We start from the raw sequence: 24,581 nt of genomic DNA, 5'->3' as shown, positions 1-24,581 counted from the left end.
ATAATACATATCCATCATTCATCTTTGGGTAAAAAATACCGAGAAAATTATCAACATTTATTTGTCAAATCTTATTGTCTCACATTGAATCACTAATATTGTAATCTTGAACAACAGCTGGGATATCAGGCGAGTTTGCAATGCAGTTGGACGAGTCAGTTTACACGACTTTGAAGGGGCCTTCCATTTAGATTAACTGCACTGTGAAGAACTGCCAGAAAAAACGACTGATGCTGAAATATGTTGAATTAAGCACAAAATATATTTAGGGCATGGATTCCAAAGGATGATGCTGGAGGATAGACAAAAATTGTTGGAGTAACACAGCCCATAGGCATCATCTCTGGAGAAAATGCATAGGTGATATTTCGGGTTGGGACCCTTCTTCAGACTAAACAGGGATGTTCACTGGTGAGCAGCTGTAATGACGTGGACATTTAGGTGCCGTGGCCAAAGGGAGAGAAAATGCACCAGATGCTGAAGCAACAAATTGCTGCATACATGCAGAGATATTGATAGCCAGGCAATTGCCTCTCGAGCTTTAACAGCCACTTTGTCACAGTAATTAAAACTATGAATAACGTTGGTAAGAACTACAGATGCTGGTTTACACCGAAGATAGACATAAAATGCTGGAGTAACTCAGCGGGACAGGTGTCTCTGGATAGAAAGAACGGGTGATGTTTCGGGTAGAGACCCTTCTTCATACCAGACTTCGGCTGAAGAAGGGTCTCAACCCGCAACGTTTTCTCAGTTGTCACGCCTATGCCGCAGTGTAATGGAATTTCAGGTGATCATCACCTACTTTTATTTGCTGAAGTGAGATAGTTGCCCCCTTGGAAAGTTTGAAACTGACTGAAATGCAATGTGAACTTGAAGCTTTCTGCCTTGGTAGAATAGTTTCACAATTTCCAACATCGTGCTAAGCTTGCATATCTGGCAGATGTATTTGATTATTTCAATCACCTAAATCTCAATAAGCAGGCAAACCTATCCACTGTGTTTGAAATGCCCGACTAGATCAGAACTTTATAATGGTTTGTAGTCTGGTTAAAAAAAGTCAGATGCAACACTTGATACTTTTTCCCACTTTTGCATCAACAGCGCATCTAGACTGTAAATAAATCATTGTCGCTCATCAAAGCAGTTTCTAATGTAAAGCACTTTGGCCAACGAGAGTTGTTTTTTAAATGTGCTATAGAAATAAAAGTGACTTGACTTATCCCAACTAAAATCAGTAATTATTACAATTAAAATTCCAAGTAAAACTGCAATCAAAACCAAGTTCCAAAACAAACTGGCCATTAAAGAGATCTAAGAATCCTTGGCTTGTATTCATCCCTGGATTGAAAAGCTTATGCTGACCCAGAAGGCAGAGAAATCCCGATGGAAAACCTTGACATAATCATTTTATAAAATAAATTATCCGTAAAGTACAAATGTAGAATACAAGTAGGAGAGCTTGATACTGCAATTATGCCCTTAATTATGCTTTTATAAAAATGTACAATAATTTTCAGTTACTATTTATGCAAATTATATTTCTGAAGTAAAGCAATTTCCCACAACTGTACCACAGCTGGGGGCACGTATTATAAAAAGAAATGACTTGCTCACTTCAAGACTTCATCTTTCCTCAAATATTATGCTCTTTTTCTATCTGTACTAGATACACCCAGTGTGTAGATTTCCATTTAATTTCAAGCTCATATGCACAAATCTAGCAGCAAACAAGAATACAAATGGTCATGATCCTAACAGATCCACATCAGTCTATGAAGATAACGCTAGACCGCGGCATCAAATACATTGAGAAGCAGCCATAGACTACCTGTACTACATTTATTGTTTAAAGTACATATAATTTGCATTGTGACATACCTTCTTTGAAAGCAAAGATACACATTATCAGAGCCTCCAAGATAATGTTTCCACAATTCTGCAGGGTGAGGAGTTAGGCAAGCCATATCATGCTCAAAGGATTATTCTTTGGCCCTGCTGGCTTCGTTACACGTTGAAGTCAGAATGTACGTTCTCCTGTATCATGCTGCTTTAAATAACTGCTTTGCTTATTGCTGTAGCTCCACAGAAACCACTACTGAGATTTGATTGGCAAATTTATGCTTTCAAATTAGGTCATGTGATCCAAGTAATAATTTATCACTTATGCTTAGAATGTTTTTGAAATGGTCAAAATGTGTTTTTTGGCATTCAAAAAGAGCATAAATATAATTTAGGAGACTATAAATACATGTCTATGCACAACCACACACATTACAAGTTAAAAAGACTTGCATGTGAACAGTCCTTTCAAGCCTTCAGTTTATCGTTAGCCCATTACAATGAACAAAATACTATGGAAGGGAAAAGGTCATTGTCACAATTTAAAAATATGCAGGTTAATGTACAGTAAGCAACTTCATAATGACGAAATAGTCTGATTTTAATGATGTTCATTTATAAATTACGGAATAATAATAAATATTGGCCAGGAAACCAAGGGAAAAAAAAGGTTTGCACAAGTTTTCTTTCCCCTTAGTTTTACATAGGCAATATAAAGCTTGGAGAAACAAGGATGGGTTAAAGCAGGTTGAATCTAACAAATAAAGTGACAAAGGAAGAGAGGCAAAAATGTCATCCAACTTCTGAAATGGCAATGACTGAAATAAAACATCATTTACACACACGCACGCACACGTGCACACACACACACACACTAGAAAGTGTGTACTCGTGTATGAACAGACCATTGAATATTTAACATGGAGACGCCAACAAATTTATCTTGCACTTCTAAGTTAATTAAGCATGTCAACATTTAAGGTGAGAGATAGTGACGGAAGGTGTTGTGGTCTCAAGCAAAAATTGAGAGAGAGAACTAAAAGTAGACAGAAAGCTTTCTTCAACAAGAGATAAGCTTTTACAGAATCTTTTGAAAGTGAACGGGGAGAGATGAGGGAAAGAAACACTGAGGGATTCAAGAAGATCACTGAAAGGTATCAGTAGTTTTAGATTGAAAAAATATGGAATGTAGGAATGCACACAGGTCCAGGACGGAACACAAGGTTAAAATAGATTTTAATCCTAAATAGATTATACTTGAAGGTTCATGGTGGAAGATGTACACCATGAAAACTAAGTAACAACACAAAAGGGAGGTTTAGGTTTATTATTGTCACACGGTGTAGGGTATGAGGTACAGGGTGCATGCTATCCAAACAGAAGAGATATGTTATACATAAATAAAATCAAGTCAAACTTTTAAGAACAAATAGACTAAGTGGGACCTGTTGGGTCCCAGCATCACACGGGAGGGCTGGTCACCAACGCAATATTCCACCACTCCCCCAATTCAAATACTGCTCACCGGATTGGGGGGGTGGGGGGGGGGGGCTGTCTGTTGCGCTAGTATGGGTGTTGCGGGTAGAAGGTACTGGTTTCCAGAGGGCTAGTATAGACATTGTGGGCCGTATGGATGCTTGGGCAGGCAACTGTTACAACGATTTTAAAAGCCAAGCCAAGGCAAACAATTGGGCTGCAGCCACCCAACAACCAAAATTCATTTTGTGAACACAAACCTGTCAAAAAGGCGAGGCAAACAATTGGGCTGCAGACACCCGACAACCAAAATTCATTGCTTGTTAAAAAAGGCGAGGCAAACAATTGTGCTGGACAAACTTTTTAAAAAGGGCTGCAGCCACTTTACAGCCGCATCGAGGGGACTCACCGTGGAGTAGACGTGCGTTCAGTGTTATTCGCAGCTCAGAGAGCCGTGACCCTCTCGCTTCCTGGTCTGGCAGAGACTGAGTGAGGCACGACACTTCCTGGTTTTATAGTCTCTCCTCTCTCTCTCATTTTTCATCGACGGAAAAAATCCTCTGCACACATATGGCGGAGGGGGGGCTCTGAGCGAGGTGGCCAAAAGTGGTCAAGAATAGATAGATAGATAGATAGATAGATAGATAGATAGATAGATAGATAGATAGATCGATCGATCGATGGGGAAATTACTAAGTGCAGAATGCAGTTCTCAGCACTGTAGCACATCAGTTCCAGAGACAAGAGTCCAATGTCCACAATGGAATAGTGGTACCCCAGTTCATAGAAGGACTGTTCAGAAGACTAATAACAGAGAGGAAGAAGCTGTTCCCGAGTCTGGTTGTGCATGCTTTCAAGCTTCTGTACCTTCTGCCAGACAGGATCAGATAAGAGGAAGTATGATCAGGGTTGGACACGTCTTTGGCAATGAGACATCGTGAATAGCAACAAAAGAATGGACAGCCGAATTTGAACAGGATATGGTTTCAGAAGTGTTAGCCTTCATCTGCTTTATCAAAATAGAATTACTGATTGAAAACATGCCCCAAGGGTTTAAAATAACTTTAAATGAGCTGAAAACACAAGAGCATCTTTGTCTGCAGTGTTTAATAATCTTAATCCGATATGAATTTGGTTTCAAATGCAAAATTTCTGAGCGAACAAATGACAAAGTGCAAAGTTTATCAGGTTCTGATTGTATTTTGAACTGAATGCACAACACGAGGAAAACCAGAGTTTTTTTTTTAAAAAGGCAAGAAAGAGCCACTTATTCGTCAAAGCTAAATTTAGAGCAGACTTCAGACTTTTCTTCAACCATGATGAATGATTAAAAAGCTCTTCTTACATTTATGAGATCTCTTGACTCAATTTGAACTCAAGCCCTTTTACCTCATGCTGTATTTCAATCATGAAAAACAATAATAGTCCCCCAAATTTCCTTTAAACTGTATAAATATACGGTGGTGCTCTATTTGGATTAATGTTTGATGGCAGTCCTTTGATGGAGAGTGACGAATTCTACATAATATTAACAAAATGCTTTTTCAAATAAGATGTTCAGCCAAAGTCCTCTCCAAAAGAGTGTAATAGATTCTATGGCAGTACTTTTAAGAGTTACACAGGAATTATTTCTGGTGTCTTGAACAGTGGTATTCCTCTGTCAACAATATATGAAGACGTCAGGACATCAAATCGATCTTTACCATCTATAAACATCTCATGCCACATTTGTAGATGGAATTACTTTGTTCTGCTTTCTTTGCTCAACCAGCATTGAATGGTCACGGCCACTCACTCAAGGCAATTTCAACCATTTTCCCAACCTTTCAAATCCTTCCTCCTCTCATTTGATTGTCCAATTATTTACGATCTCTTCCATCCAGAGTCAAAGCCATCCCATTAATCTTACCATTTAACCTGGCCCTTCTACTATCATTAGAACTAGAAAATGAAATTACTGTTTTTTTTTTTTTCCAGGTTTTACGGTCTACTCCTGTTCCTCATATCCCAATTCTCCCAACACCAATTCTCTGGGTACAGCTCTGGAACAAGCATCCCCTGAAATAACTTCCAAAATGCCAGTTTTCAAGCCTTCATGCCTCTAACCATTTCACTGCAGCTAGTGATCTGGTGAATCACAACCCCAAGATGCTCTTTGTCTCGAATAAAAAAAACTTCCCATCACATTTCAAGGTCTACCTTTACCCTATGTTCTGAAATCAAAGGAGTAAGGGTTGAAATATCTCCAGCAGAAATTCGGTTTGGCATCAATGTCAGATTTGACTAGACCGCGTTGCCACATGCTTTCCTTTTACTAAAACTGATCATTATTCCAAGATCAAAGGATTTGAAAGACATTTTTTTATTGCCACGTCGATTTCTTGAGCTATTTGTTTCTCCTTCAGACACCACTTTTAATAATAAGAGTCCTCATTGTTTCTAAGATTCGTACTGGCCTATCACAACCCCACTTCTCATTGTTCATGTCCATACCTTCCCATGTTTCTTGCACCACAATCGCATTTTCCTCAAGATCCACTGAACTCTTTATATGCTTGCTCCAAGTCCAAAACATGAGACTCATGCTCTTTCAATCAAACCACGGACCACCAATTTTCTTTTTGTTGCAACATTAGCCAATATTGTCAATGGATTCCTCTCGTCGAATGCTAATGTATCTACTTTCTTGTTCTTGCAACCAAACAATCATCTTTGGTCATCTGCTCAATCTCATGCAACCCTAAGTGATCTCACTCAATATGAACTTTGAGGCTATTCAATTGGGTTTGTCAGAACAGCTAATATGACATCCAATAACCAATGAGGGTGGAATTCTGCCAAATGTTTATTTGATAAGCACATTGTGAAGCATTTTGCGATATTTTATTACGCAGTGGCGCTTCATAAATACATGTTACTGCGATTGTTAAAGTTCATTACTGTGTCAAAAACATGAATAAATTAGCCAATAAATGTTCAATTAGATGCTTGACATATTTGCTGCATAGAGCTTTGTTCCATCTGAAAGGAATACAGTTCAAGATTTTGGCTGCTGGAATAGTTCATTGTACAATACAATAGAAATTAATCCAGCCAGATGCATACACAATTGCTGCAAGTGCTGTGTGCACGCACGCATGCATCAGTGCATGCTTGACTAAGCACCATGGCTGTGGAGTTGGAGTCATTGAGTCGGAGCAGGAGTCGGTAAAAAAGTCCCGACTCAGACTCCGACCTCAACATAAATTTCAGAGACTACGTAAATTGGAAAAAAAATCCCGCTTTTTAAACAAACCGCACACTTTATTTCCACCCGAGAGAATAAGAAATCACATCGGTGCTGCCATCTGCCGTGTGCCAATAGTCACAGAGTTCACTATTTTGCCATCAATGCTAGATCTGTTGATGAAAACAATAAAATACTAACTCGGACATTAGGAGTAAAGGACACCAAGGCACATCATGACAGCATTTATCTCCAGAAATTAGTGGAAGAAATTTTGAAAGATTTTGAAATTAAGAAAGACCAGATTCCATGCATCGTCACTGGTAACGCTTCAAATATGCTAAGCACAATAGAAAAGATTAATAAAGTTGAAGAAGGAAAAGTCACTACTGAAAGGGATATTCTGAAACTGAAATAGAACAGAATGATGAAACTTTAGATGATATTGTTGAGGAGCTATCTCAGCTCTGTCTAATCCAACATATGCGTTGTGCTGTACATACATTGCAACCAGCAATAAGAGATGGATTGAAAGAACGCCATGCAGCTACTCTGATAGGTAAGGGGAGGAAAGTTGCCACGGTAGCCAGGACCTCTAAAATTGATGCTATCCTCCAGAGATGTGCAGGAAAGGGAGCTATTTTGGACCAAGCAACTCTCTGGGGCAGCACATATATGATGGTTAAGTGGTTGCTTGACCTAAAACCCTTTCTAGAAGACATTGATAATCCCAGTGTCTTACTCACTAAAATTCAATGGAGGTTGGTATCACAATTAGAAGCTCTGCTTCTAAAAAAGGAAGTTGAAAAGTAATCTTCAGTTTGATCAATGGTGCCCATCATGACTCCATTAATCAAGGATGAGATAAGACATGCATAAAATAAGAGAGACTGAGAAAAGCCAACAACAACAACAACAACAACAAATCATAAAAAGGAAATCATGTTTAACAACTGCTGGACTTCTTCAAGAATGTAGAGTGGACAATGAGGTGGGGTGAAACAAGCAGATGTGGTGTAATTAGATTTCCTGTTGATTTTAAATAAGAATTCCCCCAGAAGATTGCAGAATGAAGTTGCAGCACACTGAATTGGGGATAATTTACCAATTTGCATTGAGAGTTAATCAATATTTTGAAAACCAAGAGCAGGAATAAACTAGTCTTTCGTTGGTTGGGAGGCAGTGAACTTAGCAGATACCACAACTCCAACTGTTTTTAATCGACATCAACAATTTGGCAGAGAAGGCCAAACATTTGCTGATGACACAATACCTGATGGGGGGTATCAATGATCATTAGGATGCAGAGAGACTTTTAAGAATATAGAAAAGCTGAATAGGCAATAACATGGCTGATAGAATGACAATGTGGTTCAATTGAGGTTGTCTCCTTTGGCCATAAAAACAGAACCACTTAGTATAGAAGGACGAGAAATGACATAATTGAAAGGTTCACAATTCTTAGAAGGCTCAGCAGTATAGATACAAGGGGGATGTTTCCAGAAAATACAAGCCATGCATTTGTGACTGAAAAGAGAAGAAACAAATCTTAAAATAAATTTTTTCATCTGAATTGACCATGAAGTAATGAAAGCTGGGGAATTCAGGGAAGAGAATTGTGATGTTTTGAAATATATTTACATCAAGAAAGAGCAAAAAGTGGGGCTTTTTCCCTTCAAGTGATGGATGACCTTTTGGAGGCAAATACAATCATGAGGGGCTTTCATAAGGTGTACAATCACACTCTTTATTCTCAGGATAGGGGAGTCTATAAATAGAGGGCATGAATTTAATGGTGAGAAGAGGAAGACTGAAAGGGACAGATGAGCAACTTTTTAAATGAACTGCCAGAGGAAGTAGTAGCGACAGGTACAATGACAATGTTTATAAGAATAGCAGCACAGATAAAAAAAGGTTTAGAGGAATACAAGCCAAAAACTAGCCCAAGAGCCAACTTGGCTGGCATGTACAGTTTGGCCTGAAGGGCTCATTTCTATCAAAACTGCAACTTTATGACCACTCAAAGGGTGGTAGATCCATGGAAATGACATCCCTGCTCAGTCCATGATGTCATTTAAAACTGAGATCAAAACAGTTTGATGATTTAATGAATCATGGGATGCTGTTATAGGACAGGAAATTGGTGATGAGGAAGAAGATCAGTCAATAATGTTGCTGAATGGTAAAACAGGTTAAAAAAAGACAAGGTAATGCTTCCATTTCTTACTGTTAATGACTGCTATTACAATTGCCCACTTGATTTGAACTCTTTCGACATTTTAGATTTGAAATAATCTGAACTCTAAAAAAAAAATAATCCTATTGTTGAATATGCGCTCGCATTTATATGTAGAAAGCCATCTTGCCCTAAATCTCGATTTCAATTTATTGTTTAAAATACTTTGTAAAATTCCTTCATGCTGAACTTTGGAGCCGGCCCCGCACATTGTGCAACACTGATCCTATAGTACTAGATGGAGACCTGTACCTGCGATTCTGATGCATGATATAATAGTTGTGGATCCTCATTAATTGAGCGAGTAGCTCCCTGCTGATGAGAAGGTGAGGAGATTCAAGTCCCAGCAATGTGGCATGGGATCAGGTTTGCCAGCAAGCAGAAGATCGATGAATCGGTGACTGCAAAGGAAATTGCTGGCCTGTTCATCTTCTGAGCTGTAATGGCAGCAAGTGTACACTGTTACAGCAGTTGTACCATCCAGCCCACTAACTGTATTTTGCTCTCTCCAGATGCTGTTTGGCCTCCTGATAATTTCCAGCGTTTTCCATTTTCTGGAAATGTTTCTACGATTAATGAAATTCATCCATTAAAGCTCTCTGATGAGTATTCGTCATCGGGGATTGTTTGCTTTTGTTATGAATGCCCAACTCCTACACCATAATGGGACAGCAGCTTCTGATCTCATCACTATGGTAACCTTGCTCTGAACACAGACCAGGGAAAAATACCGTGATTGCTGCACAACAAAAGCGAGGTTAATTCTTTCCATTTGCACAATGTAATCGAAGGAGCTGTTGATTCACTTTTAACAAAACCTCGGCTTTGTGTTTAATCAAATGCACAAAGAAAGAAATTATACTGGATTTGTTCTGATAATCTCCCATCACATCCGTAACTGGCTTTCTACGCATTCATTAATAGGGGTGTACATACATATTTACCTACTTGTTTAACAAGTGCTGCAGAAAGACAGTCTAATTCTGAACGCTATATAAAAACGCTAAATAAAAACAAGCTGTATGGACAATTCTATTTCACAAGGCCGACAATCAAAATGATGATGTCCCTCCTCAGTCAATTGTGGCTATCACTTGATTTGAATCAATAAATCTTCTGAATGGGTGCCATCATCATTCTCTCTTTACAAAAAATATCAAAATGAGCTTACAAATACTTCTTAAATGGATATTTAAAAAATCCCATAAGGATTTTCAAAGATAAATTGTAGAGCTTTCCCTTACCTCCACAAATATTCATTTCTCAACCTCCACCCAAAGCAGATTATTTGGTCATTTTGTTTGCCAACCACTCTTGTCAAGTATCTTAGGACATTCTACTCCATTAATTGTACGACATAAGTAGTTGACCATCACTATCATGATCCATTAATGTGCAAGTTGTTGCAATCACATCAGAGAACAACTGAACTGAACTAACAGGGAATCTGTAGCAAGGAACTGCAGATGCTGATTCGGGATTCTGTGGAGCCTGCCAGCTATGAGCCATTTGTGATGCTGCACAGAATCAGAGTCTAGCAGCAAAGATCAACTGTACATGGTGGCCTGGTGCACTCTCACCAGGTAACCATAACATTTATTTTAAAGATTATAACAATGTAACACTTCCACATGCCCATCCACAATTTATACAGGCTGTACTTCAAACTCTGTTCAACTATCATGTTTTCCATCAGATACCAAAGACAAAAATACTTTTTGCATTTTTGTCTTGTTTAGACAAGCATTCAGCCTCAATTGCACCAGCTTCGCAGTCATCCACCTGTTAGTTAGAAAGTGCCGGTTCAGCAAAGCATTGCAACTACACCAACCTACAGTCCGTGCCGCCATGCGATTAGAAACATAGAAAATAGGTGCAGGAGTAGGCCATTCGGCCCTTCGAGCCTGCACCACCATTCAATATGATCATGGCTGATCATCCAACTCAGTATCCCGTACCTGCCTTCTCTCCATACCCCCTGATCCCCTTAGCCACAAGGGCCACATCTAACTCTTAAATATAGCCAATGAACTGGCCTCAACTACCTTCTGTGGCAGAGAATTCCAGAGATTCACCACTCTCTGTGTGAAGAATGTTTTTCTCATCTCGGTCCTAAAAGACTTCCCCCTTATCCTTAAACTGTGGCCCCTTGTTCTGGACTTCCCCAACATCGGGAACAATCTTCCTGCATCTAGCCTGTCCAACCCCTTAAGAATTTTGCACGTTTCTATAAGATCCCCTCTCAATTTTCTAAATTCTAGCGAGTACAAGCCGAGTCTATCCAGTCTTTCTTCATATAAAAGTCCTGACATCCCAGGATTGGTTTTTGACGGCACATGTTGCATCAATTTTATAGCATTGTAGTTCTTTACAACTTGACACTTAGCACTACTCATGGCGAACTTGCATCAGACTTAGTGGCCCATTTGGAACCCAATGTCTAACTGAAGTATACACATGTCTGCTGTAATTTCTACATGATGAAACCAAAATGTATAAAAATGGCCTGTATTAAAATCTCACAATGTGCACTTTAACCACATGTGATTTTTTCTATTACAAATCTCAAATTGTGGAGTACAGAGGCAAATAAATAAATGATGGGTCTTTGTCTCAAATATTATGGAGGGCACTGTAGCTGACAAATGACAATAATGCACAAGTTATACTCCAGATAAGAATTATTCAAGGCAACTTAATTCATGCATTTCAACATTTGGTTTTACTGCAGATCTTTTGGTCTCGTTGTTTGTGGACTCTCTCGCATTGCAATTCAAAAAAACTCAAAGCATTGCTAAAATATAAACACCACAGAAATCAAATTTCTTTGTGTTATATTATTGAGTACTTTTACTTTCCCTTTGCTGTATCTGTACTCTGAATGTTTCATTGTTACTTGGAAGAAAAAAAGGGAAATTAAGAAAATCTTGCTTGATAATAATTTTCCACCGTTCAATTTTATATGCTTGTATGCAAGTGCAGGATATTTGACCAATAACACAAACACAGAAAGATATCAATTGCAAGAAGAATCAATACTGCTGGTGACATGCTGTATGTTTATTAAAGCTTTGGTCTGTATTACTCCCTTGTGTTATGTCCCAAGCATCAATGCAATTATATCCAACAAGCATTAATGTCAATCACATTGCATTGTTCAAACTATACACCAGAGATGTTTTATTTCAAAAGATTGCTCACAACATGGAAGGAGCAAGACTGTACACGAGAGCCAGAGGTGTGGTGATGAATACTAATATTCCTTATTTAGTAACCTTTAAAAAAGACTGCAAGGTGAAAAATGGGGCTTAAAAACGGCTTAGGTACATACGTGTCTGATAGATTTGCATACACTCAAACAGAGTAGAGATGAAGTCTACTAGAAAACATGTTTGAAATATAGATGTAAATATGTCATTACCATTATTTACTAATAAAATAAATATTTGGATTCAACTGGTGTGAGATAAAAAAGATTGTTCAAGAAAACAGAATAAGTTAATGTCATTTAAATACAGACAATGTTTATTCCAAATCTTAACAACATATGCAAGTTGTAAAAATACAAATTGATTAAGCAAAAGACATATGAACAAATAGCAGAAAATATGAGACAGCAACATTGATGTATCCAGATGAGAACAGATGTCAGATGCACAATCATTTTACCTGGATGATATTGTCCTTGTTGTTAATCTCCCATTCTCATTGCTAGGAAACAAAGCCATGAAGTCATCGACTTGCCTACCTTTTACCACACAAACGTAGCAGTGACAGGAATAAATCAGCCAAGCCAGCTCTAGCAACTCCTCCCAGCTGTTAACTCTCCATCTGCTTATGCATTTGGGCTGTGTGGTCGTGTACCGAGGAGGAGACACGGTGAAGTAAGAGGGGAAGCCGCACCCCGCTGTTTCTGACATCATTATAACCAAAGCTCCCACTGGAAGGTCAGTGGAAGGAAATACTGACCATTCACGCAAAAATCCAACCTCCTGACTTTTGGTTTCAAACATCAATGAGTGTTCGATCTTTCCACTCACAGACAGCCTTTTGAAAGCCGACTGCTCTGGTTCCCAGGCACGAATCATTAATTAGCTAGTTATCAGTCTCAGTTGTTCAACATGTCCATTGTGCATAAACAAAAGCAGCAACAAGCCGAACACAGCAAGGGGCAACACATCTGCAAGTCTCCAAGTGAAAATAAAACCTCGTCAATTACTCCACATCAGGACCACGTTGGAGTTTATTTTCCTGGTGAATCATTAGATCATGAGTGTGAGGAGCAGAATTAGGCCATTCTGTCCATCAAATCTACTCTGCCTTGCAATCGTGGCTGATCTATCTCTCCCTCCTAACCCCATTCTCATGCCTTCTCCCCATAATCTCTGACACCATTTAACAGGTATGATATGGAGTAAAAATTCTCATTCCAATAATTTGGAACTTGTTTAATAATTTAACAAATAATAGCCAAGATGAATAGCATAGATAGGCGAGACAAATATATATATATATATATATATATTGGGGGGAGGAGAACAATCATAACATTTGTAAAACAGTAGATCAGCTAGAATTGGAGGACTGTGCCCAGTTCTGAGTGCCACACTTCAGGAAGGATATACGGGCTATACAGGGAACAAGAGGTTTACTAAAACTATTCCAAAGAGGAACATCAGTTATGTGGATATTACAAGAATCACTGTTACAATATATTACAAATCTACTATTACTAACACTCTAGACTAATTACCTAGAGAGAGCCTGTTCAAATTGGTGGAAGGATCAAGAATTAGTGAACAGAGAAAGAATGTGAAAGGCACATGGGCCTCCTGACGATCCTGTGCATCTGAAAAAAGAATATAACATAAAATAGAATATACAGCAGTGGAACAACCCCTTTGACCCATCTGTGCCAACCATGATGCCAATCTAAATTAATCCTATCTGCTTGCATGTGGTCAATATTCCTCTATTGCCTGCCTGTTGATACCTCTCAAACATTACCATCACATATGGTTCTACTATATACCCTGGCCTACAAACCTGTACGTCTTTAGTGGTCTTTGCAGGCATCTACCACTGTAAAAAAAAAAATTAAAAATGGCCTCACAAATCTCCATTAAACCCACTCCATTTAACCTTAAAGCTATGCCCTCTTCTATCTGACTTTTCCATCATTGGCAAAGACTATCTGCCCTATCTACACTGCTTGTGATTTATATACTTCTATTAGGTTGCCACTCAGTCTCCAAAACGTGTTTGAAAACAATCCAAAGATGTCTGCTTTCTCGTTATTGCAAATGAATTCCAATCCAGGCAACACCCTGATGAACTGGAGCAGGCCAACTGCCTTACTTCTGCTCTGATGACATAAACGTATGAACCCCTTCTGCACCATGTCTGAAGGATTCCTATAATGAAGTGACCAGAGCTGCACACAATACTGCAAATGTGGTCTAACCAACGTTTTATACAACTGAAACACAACTTTCCCAACTTGTGTAGTCAATGTCCACCAATGCAACAATCTTTACCGCTCTATCCACTTGTGTTGCCACATTGAGGAAGCTATGGACATACAGTCCTGGATCCTTCCGTGCATCAACACTCCGAAGTAGCCTGCCGTGCACTGTATACTTTTCACTTGCATTCTACCTCCCAAAATGCTTCACCTCACACTTCATTCTCTTCACCAAAATGTCCAATTGATCTGTATCCATCTACAACATTCCTTGTCATTCACACTCAATCAATTTAATGTCTTCAGAAGGATGTATTGCTTGGAAAGCAGACTGAAACAGACACAATATTTGACTGGATGCGATGATAGCTTATTTCTGCACTTTAACTTCCATTTAATTCAATTCATTCGGCATGCAGAGAGAAAAAAAGTATACTGTTAGAAACATAGAAATTAGGTGCAGGAGTAGGCCATTCGGCCCTTCGAGCCTGCACCGCCATTCAATATGATCATGGCTGATCATCCAACTCAGTATCCTGTAGGGCCACATCTAACTCCCTCTTAAATATAGCCAATGAACTGGGCAGAGAGTTCTGTGGCAGAGAGTTCCAGAGATTCACCAATCTCTGTGTGTTAGATTGTAAGGGACAGTGCAGCAGTAGAGATGCTGCCTTACAGCTCCAGAGACCCAGGTTCAATCCTGACTATGCATGCTGTCTGTACAGAGTTTGTAAGTTCTCTCTGTAACTGCAAGAATTTTCTCTGGGTGCTCCAGTTTTTTCCCACACACTAAAGACGTACAAGTTTGTAGGTTAGTAGGCTTTGGTAAAAATGGTAAAACTGTCCCTGGTGTATCGGAGAGTGTTAGTGTCTGGCGTGATCGCTGGTCAGCATGGACTCAGTGGGCCGAAGGGCCTGTTTCCGCACTATATCTCTAAAGTCTAAAGTAAAAGATGGAGGTGGGATTAAGCCACACTCCAACACGGAGATACTCATGCAGATTTCTGCCTTGAATTTCAAAATAAAATACCATTAACTACCCGGTATAGATGTTGAGAGACAATCTCTCTCAAGCTGGTAAACAGTTGTACACTATAAAAAATATCCCCGTCAGTCTACAACTTCTATGCCTGCCACCAGATCTATCCATGCTAACTGCACATGCCCGCATTAATGCCTTATCCCTCCGCTTGCTCATTCACACATCTCTTAAGTGTTGCCACTAATTCTATCATTGTTGAAATTATGTTTCAATAATCAAACAGCAACTAAAGAGAAGCAATCAGGTTAGAAAAAAACTGTTTTAATACTCAGATAGAAATCGAACAGCATCTGGTCTGCCCTTCGTCCGAAACTGCAGGCAAATGAATCTTTCGATGCAATATGTGCATCTTTGGATTTAAATGCGAGTCAAAGCTAATGGAAGGACACGCAATCAAAGCAGGTATTCATAATTAAGGTATATAACAGACATAATCACATTGAAAACTTGAACAAGTTTATAATTCATATAATTATTTAGAGAGGACACTACAGAACCAGGCCATTTGGTACACCCTAGCATTTAATATTCAACAATCCTCCTACTCGCATTCAGCTAATCCCCATCTAAAATTTCTAATTCTCTACCCTGGCATTTATCTAGACACTCCTTAAAAGCATCCATTATTGTCAACTATGAAACTTTAACCTGTATATAACTCATTTTCACCCAGTCCACAGCTAACAATGGCCCGTTTCCTTTATCATAATTACTTTTTTGAATATCTTCATTCATTTGTTCTAAATCTCTCTATAATCACCATCTATATCTCTCGATTCCCTCTCTCCTGATGCTTAGCCTGAAGAAGGGTCTCAACCCGAAACGGCACCTATTCCTTTTCTAGAGGGATGCTTTCTGACCCACAGAGTTACTCCAGATTTTGTGTCTATCTCCGGTTTAAACCAGCATCTGCAGTTCCTTTCTACAAATGAAGCTTTAACACATGTGCTTGCATACTTACGCTTTCACTTTATACATGGCAGCACAAGGCACACCCACGAAAATAAAATAACTGTCACACTACGGCACAAAATGAAAGTGCAAGCCCATTACAATTTTTTTTTACAAAGAGGCATTAAGAAAATCAGTAGACATCCGGAAAATCAGGATGTCTGGAAATGTCATGGAGATATTGCAATCAATATTTCCTCCCATTTATAAATAAACCAAAAGATAAATCAGGAGATGACAGATTGCAATATCAATCCAATTAAAGAATATGCAAACAGATGAAAAAATGGAGGAATGCAAAAAACAGACAAGCACATGTGGACTATTCCGCCTCCACCATTATCTAATTAGATCTTCTGACTAGCATCTCAATGTCCATTTTATGTCTTTGCACCATATCTACAAAACAACCAAACAAATTCATCCATCAGTCTTAAATGCTCCAATTTTACTTCGGAGTCACGTGAGTGATTCCGTGAAGACCCCAGCGCAGTGCGCATGTGCGGCATAATCGCACAGCTGTGCAGAACGCGGCCAGCGGGAGTCGGCAGCTCCCGCATCCAAGGAACGTGAGGCAAGTACTTACCTTAATCGGGCCTTGTGGTTTTTGCTCCAGGGGGAGCAAAGTAGAGAGGCAGCAGCCCCCGTTTCGACTCCAGCGAAGGAGCCGACAGTGGAGGGGGAAAAGCGCTAACGGGACTGCACAGGCTGCGGACCGCTGCAAGGAGCTGCGCTGATCCCGGTCCGCTGAACAGCTGTTTGGTGAACAGCAGCGGACCGGCGGGAAGTTTAAAAACCCGACCGGCAGCCCTGCAGACTCCTGACAAGGAGAATCGCCGCCCGGGAACCGCTACAATGCCGCCTGAAAAACGGCAGGCAGCCTCTACATACAGGTAAGATAAAAATCTTCCCAATTTAACAGGTTCTACAGAAGCCAACTTCCTCCAAAACTGGAACAGGTTGGAGACAGCAAAAATAAGTATGTCTGTCTCCCCAAGCCAGAGGAGGTCATGGAGTTCACCTCCAGGGAAAAAAGGGGCACTGGCTGAATGCCAAGGGAGCTGACACTCCTACCCCAGTGCTATTGCACTAGCCATCTCCCTGGACGAGGGATTGATGCAACAGCGGAGTTTGAGCTATGCCTCCTCCAATTTATAGCACACCCTTTTGCTCCCTCTTTTGAGGCTAGCTAAGGAGGCCAGGGCTGGGCTGGCTTAAACGCTGGGCAGGCGGACGAGAACAGCAGTATGCCAGGGGAGCAGGATCAGGAAGAGCTACTGGGTGTCGGGGGCCACTACATGGCTCCTCCACGCGACCATCTTCCCAACAAAGCCCTGCAGGAGCAGGCCTTTCTAGAGGCAAATCCGCAGGCAGCTGGGTCAGCAGACTCGCAGACAAGCAGCGAATTCTGAAGCTCCTAACAGAAGGGTCAAGATGTTACCGCCTTTGCTCGTTTTTCCACGGATCATACTCACCTGCCAGGCGAGACGCCATGATCACCAAGGTGGTTCTCCCAGGATGAGACTATCCCGTTGCACTACCAGGGTGCTGACGCCTAAGATGTTCCCAAATTTGGGATACTCGACTGAACAATGGTGCATATAGACCTGCCCGCAACCCCAAACATACGGGGCTATGCAAACCGCTGCTGCGGGAAGAGAGGCAGCTAAACCTGTGCGCCTCATGAGGGCAGGCCATGGAACGAGCAGGACATCGCATCCAACACCCAGCTGGCAGCACCCCTCGGCATCCACCAGCAATATCAAACAAGGACTGGTGAAAGCCTGGCGACCGCTTCACATTACCCCCAAAGTTCTTTTACACAGGGGCCCAGAGCGGAGCCGTGGGAAAATGCGCCGCCCCACCGACAGCACCAGCATACCAGCAAACTAGGCCTTCATGAAAAAACAATAAACATGGAGGTAGGTGGTCTGGTTCCTCCCAGTCTACACTAAATAAGGGTGTTCTACTAACTGCGGGGGGGGGGGGGGGGGGGGGGCATTTACACTTGTTGATAAAGCATGGGATGCTGTCACAAATAACTAAAAATATACTCAACAGTATTAGAGGATAAAAACGAATTCAAATTGGGCATATTACCGCCAGTTCAGCAATGCGCCCAAAGGGCATTTTCTCCCTCTAAGAAAAGAGAAGTGAGAAGGTCAAGCTGAACTAGAAAGGCTCATTACTAAACGGATCATGGGAGTAAACATGAACCATTGGAATTTGTATCGAATATATTCACCAAAACTACAAAAGATGGTGAATGTAGCATCATCATTGATCTAATATCACTAAATAAATCTGTTGAGTATATACACTTTAAGATGGAGACGGGTTTTTGTCACTGCCAGACATCTGATCTCCCAAGGATACCTATGGGGAGCATTGATATGGAAGATGCTAACTATCTTATACCCATACACTAGGATCATTATAGATACCTAAAAATTTTTACCTGGATAATGGATATCCCGGTTAGGGCAACCATGGGAGCATAGAGCATTCCCTATGGTCTAACCTCAGCCCTAAACTACTATAAATATTTAAAAAATGGCCATGAAAATATTAAGAAAACAAGCATAATCATGGCATATATTGGATGATATCCTCATATTAGGGGAACAAAGGAATTAGCTGTGGCAGCAGTTCTAGCTACGAAACAGCTCTCTAAAGCTCTGAGGTTTATCCCACGCCCAGATATACCAGAATTGAAGCGTTAACTACCAAGGATTATCTGGGCTTCAATAATAATTCCGTCCATATGACTGTTACTTTGCCAAGGTACTTGGGTCACTATAATCAAATCATGAATGTACCCACTGAAGCTATATCACAATTAAGGTGGTGGGCAGACATATATTTGGCATAGTTCTCAGCCCTATTATCATCACCAATCCCAACTTGGTTATTAAAAACCGATGCCAGTACTTTAGGCTGGGGAGCAACTAAACTCCATATCCAGCACAGGTAACAGATGGACCAATTCACAAACATCGTTACTACACATACCGGGCATCAACTACTTGGGATTGGTGATCGCCTATTGGGCTAAAAAACTTATGCATTTCAAATGCAGCATGTACATATGTGGTTACGGATTGATAATACTATGGTGGTGGCTTATATCAACCATATGGGGAGCATAATAATCATTATTGTGCAACAAATTGGTCAAACAAATCTGGCAATGGTGTGTCAAAAGACATTTTAACTATCAGCTGCCTATGTCCTAGGAAGCTAGAACACAGTGGGAGACACCATGTCACGGGGTAAAATTTATGATTACATTGAATAGATGTCAAACCCAAAATATCTGCTAAAGGTATTAAGCAGTTTGAAAGCCAGATATCAATTTGGTTGCACAAGACGGAATCACCAGTAACCTATGTATGTGACTTAGGAACCAGATTAGAGGCAGCAGCGATAGATGCCTACACGCTGGAAGGGGGAATTTCTGCTTTGCCTTCCTCCCTTCTGCCTCATCAGACGGGCACTTCGCAATACAGATGGGATCTGTCTCCGAGGTATTGAACGTGCCCGACCGGCCTACACAGCCATGGTTCCCAGTTCATCACGACACGGTGGGCGAGTCACCTATGGATTTCCCTAGTGGACCATGGTTGCTGACTCAACCCAGTATCAGGCACAAGCCACCCATGCCAGGGAAACATCAAACTCCTGGGTGCAGGGTTTGAATAGACCTTACCAGGGACTGGGACTATCCAAAGGAACCATTACCACCATGTCGGCATCCCTGCGAACAGTCACTAAAAGCTAACATGGGTAAAATACTGCCACGACGCAGGGACAACGAACTATTCAACCACTGACGTATTGGAGTTCCTGGAACGTCTACACCATGACTATAAGGTGAGTTACAGTGCCGTAAATACAGCATGGAGCGCCTTATCTGCTTATCTAAAACAGCATGTCAGCAGAGCATGGGATCCCATATCTCAGAGAATGGCACCAGCCAGATCCCTCAGCTTGCTCAATCTATGTTAAAAACGCTCATGCTTATGGCTCTCGTACACGCTCACAGAGTCCAGTCACTCCATAAGACTAGACTGGATAACATGGTGATTACCCCAGACGCATCACGTTCATATTCTAGGTCTGGTAAATCTAACTCGCAGGTATATGGGACTAGGCGAGATTATGAGTTCGGCACGGACTAGTAGGGTCGAGATCGCCTGTGTTTTCCGTGCTGTAATCGTTATATGGCTATATGGACCAGGAACGCCCAATTAACTGGTGGGATTCCGGGCCTACCCACCAGAGTCCAGGTTGAGTGTGGTGACCCATCTACTACTATATATAGACACAACCCACAATCTTAGAGGGAGAGGGAAGCCTATGGGTCAACCACAGAAACCCCAAGACGGGGTACGAGCCAAACCACTCAAGGTGGCTCAAACAGGTACTGAAAGCTGCCGGAATAGATAATAATACATTTTAATCCCATTCCACTAGGGCAGCATTGGTATCAGCGGCTGAACGAATGGACATCCCGGTTGACCACATTCTCAATACGGCAGAATGGTCAAGGGAACGACGTTCAGAACAATTTTATTATAAACCGTTGATAAACCTGATTTAATTGCAGGAAGAATATTACAAACTGCAATATTAATTTAAGCTCAGGGGAGCTCTTTATGTTGTTATTGTTAACAAATACCTTTCTGTTTCTTTTGAAAGCAGATCCACTGGTTGATTACGATAACACTTCCTCCCTCAAAAACTTCGGCAGTGAGTGAAATAAAAACTGTTACACGGTTTGAAATCACAGACTTTGAAGTCTTCACGGAATCACTCACGTGACTCCGAAGTAAAATAGTAAGATTAAACGAGTACTTACCAGTATGAAGTTTGATCTGTATTTTATGAGGAGTTACGGTGAGGTATTACGTGCCCGCCGCTCCCACCCTCAATATATAGATCAAACTAATAAACTGATGTCTCATGATCTTTACTATCTTACTTCAAATATTGTGTCTATCCTGTGATTTCACACCGCTGCTTCGAAGTATGCCGCACATGCGCACTGCGCTGGGGTCTTCACGTAATACCTCACCGTAACTCCTCATAAAATACAGATCAAACTTCATACTGGTAAGTACTCGTTTAATCTTACTATTAAACTACAACATGCACAGCATGTATGGGGGTAGTTTTCCACGTTTTCATTAACATTTGGTTCGAATCTTGAATTATCAAACTCCAATAGATCTCTAGGTTACGGAGCAATAGGAAATGTTTCTCAATCCCACTCTTTTTTTTCTTTAAAAATGTTTTTTAATTTTTTATTAGAAGTAATGTACAATAATATGAGACATAAATAACATATTACATTTCATGTACAACTTCTTATATTACATTTAATAGTAGAAAAAAAAAAGAGCAGGAAAAGCAAGATATATAGAAATATTTCAATCCCACTCTACGTTGATAATCATTACTAGTAATGATTACGGTGATCATTAAATTAGAACTAGGGGTAATAAATGAAAAATTGCCCTCAACTCTAGCACATTTGGCAATATTTGGCATGGGCTCTACAGGAATGCATGTGTAGAGATGAAGTGGAAAACACAGGTGGTCAACAATCACTTCCATAAACATAGTTTATGAGTTCGATGGTCTCCCATGGTGTATTTCGTTATTGCAATGTCGAGGACATACCGAGTGTGAATAAAGCAGGCAGGTTGGAGAATGCATATGCAAATATCAACTCAAACACAGGAGTTGCTGTTCTAGATAATTGTAGCATGGGATGCAAGTGGCCAAATGTGATATTTGGTTCAGATAGTACCAAGGCTGGATGGTAGGTAATGTTAATCAGTGCAAATTCAGAGGCAGGGAAGAAGGCAATGATGACCTTGTGTGAATCTCACTGATGTGGAACATTGCATCCAAGGGAGTGGTGGAGTCAGATTTTCTGACAGTAATTAGGATTAGCTTGCCAGGTGAATTTCAGTTGGATTGTGCTTTTAAAACTAGAACAGGCCAATTGACTGACACATCTACATAGTTCTAACTCTATTCCATTTGTGAAGGACACAATCTGAAGGCATTAATTTGTAACTTAGATAATCACAAACATGCATTCTCCTTCACTCAGATTACTCAATATCTTCCCATAAAATTTCCTCTAACTTTACAATGAGAAAACAGCCTGCTATATTGGTAATCCACTTACAATTGGCACACAGTGAGAATCGTTGCAAGATTACATTTGTGTAGTGTACAAGAAAAATAAGTGCATTTATCACCAGCTACTAAAGTTTTTAAATCACATAGCTGTTTGTTGAAGCAAAGTATATTCTCCCATTCACTGGCATTAATTTTGCTTTAAGAGTGAAAACCCCATGTGGAAATGTGCTATCCTTCGGGTATTCCAAGCTTTTGTTGTTATTTTCTATGAATGTTCAATGATATGTTTTCAAAGACTATCAATGGTGAAATATGAATGATTGGGTATGGAGTTGGGCGGGGGGTTGGTGGGGGGGGGGGGGGGGGGCTCAGGTGGGTTAACGCTTTGGAAATAAAAGATCATGCCGCACTATTCAACTCAGATCTGCTGAATCCCAGTGAGATCAAACAAATAACATCAGGAGAAACACAGGAAACACTTCCTACACCAAATTTCCAGATTCCTTAAAGTACAAAGCAATCGCATTTTAATCATCAGTTGTTAGAATAACCCATTACATTGACTGATGCTACTTAAATGCAAGTCTTTCTAATTATTACCTGCAAACATCCCAAGATCAAATACTTAATTACTTCCCAGAAAGAGCACATAAATTGATCATGATTTGATGCCGAGACATTTTTACTATAACGTATAAAGTGCTGCAAATTGTCTTTGAAAATATGCACATTGCAGGATCAAAAATACAACAGGGAATAAGGTTATCCCGCCCATCATCCCGACAGGCTCTTTGAAAGAGAGCTTCAATTAGGCTCCCTTTGCCAAATATTTTTCCCTTCGAGTACGTGTTGTTTGAAACAACTGAATCTGCTGCTTCTAGTTATTCATACTGCACTTTGCAGACTACCATAGCTGACTGAGTCAAAACCAGGTTAAAAAAAAGCACTTCCACAGAACAAATTAAACAGGGAATGCCTTCAGGATATGACAGAATTGGAAATAATATCTTCTCCCCTCAGCTTCCACCATAGTCTATTCCCAACAGAGGTTGAACAAGAAGTCAAAGCTTACCGACTGCGAGTAGACCATGCACTTTCCCAGCTTGCCGTCCCTGCATCAAAGGCCGATCCATTCATCAGGATCCCATTAGCACGTGCTGCATAGAAAACAGAACTGGTTCATATGACACAAAAATAGGTAGCATCATAGATATTGAAAATGGTTATCAAAAATGACAGCAGGAGCTTGACCAGCTGGGCAATTGGGAGTAGGATGGATGGCTAATGGATTCAGTGGAAATAAGTGTGAGGTTTCAATACCAGGGCAGGACCTTCACAGTGAATGGTAGGGCCTGGGGAACGCTGCAGGGCAGAGGGATCAGGGAGTACATGTGCATAGTTCCATGAAAATGGTGTCACAGGTAGATATGATAGGAAAGACAACTTATGGTACATTAGCCTGCGTCAGTCAGGGTATTGTGTAGAGAAGTTGGTACGTTACATTACAATTGTACAAGAAGTTGGTGAGGCTCCATTTGGAGTATGGCGTTCAGTTTTGGTTACTAGGCTACAGAAAGAATATTGTTAAACTGGAAAGAGTGCAGTGAAGATTTACGAGGATGTTGCCAGAACTCGAAGGCCTGACCTATGGGGAGAGATTGAGCAAGTTCAGGGCAGTCACAGTGGCGCAGCGGTAGAGTTGCTGCCTTACAGCAAATGCAGCTCCGGAGACCCGGGTTCGATCCCGACTACAGGTGCTGTCTGTACGGAGTTTGTACGTTCTCCCCGTGACCTGCGTGGGTTTCCTCCGAGACCTTCGGTTTCCTCCCACAGACGGACAGATTTGTAGGTTAATTGGCTTGGTAAATGTAAAAATTGTCCCAAGTGGGTGTTGGATAGTGTTAACGTGTGGGGATCGCTGGTCGACGCAGACTCGGTGGGCCGAAGTGCCTGTTTCCATGCTGTATCTCTAAACTAAACTAAGTTAGGACTTTATTCCTTGGATCACAGAAGGCTAAGGGGTGATCTGAGAGATAAAGTCATGAAGGGTACTGATAGGGTGGATACACAGAGTTTTTTACCCAGGGCAGGGAGATCAAGAACAAGAGTACATAAGTTTGAGGTGAGATGGGAAAGATTTAATAGGGACCCGAGAAGCAACTTTTTTCACTTAGAGATCGGTGGGTAC

At 40.7% G+C, this 24,581-nt stretch overlaps 1 protein-coding gene across 4 annotated transcripts in view; it reads right to left on the bottom strand.

The window, feature by feature from the left end:
• Positions 1-24,581, bottom strand: part of LOC129712021 (G-protein-signaling modulator 1-like) — a 139,982-nt gene that overhangs the window by 108,028 nt on the left and 7,373 nt on the right. For 3 of the 4 annotated variants that reach the window (XM_055660147.1, XM_055660149.1, XM_055660146.1), the window contains exon 2: positions 23,466-23,550. In XM_055660147.1, coding sequence (XP_055516122.1) covers positions 23,466-23,530 — 65 coding nt within the window. In that variant the 5' untranslated portion in view covers positions 23,531-23,550. Of the gene's footprint in view, positions 1-9,032; positions 9,065-23,465; positions 23,551-24,581 lie in introns of those variants that run through there. The other variant, XM_055660148.1, reaches the window with a different exon arrangement.

The sequence above is a fragment of the Leucoraja erinacea genome, chromosome 31 (genome assembly GCF_028641065.1).
Source record: "Leucoraja erinacea ecotype New England chromosome 31, Leri_hhj_1, whole genome shotgun sequence".
Taxonomy (NCBI): domain Eukaryota; kingdom Metazoa; phylum Chordata; class Chondrichthyes; order Rajiformes; family Rajidae; genus Leucoraja; species Leucoraja erinaceus.
Note: the sequence above shows the minus strand (reverse complement) of the source record. Positions and strands in the feature narration are given on the sequence as shown.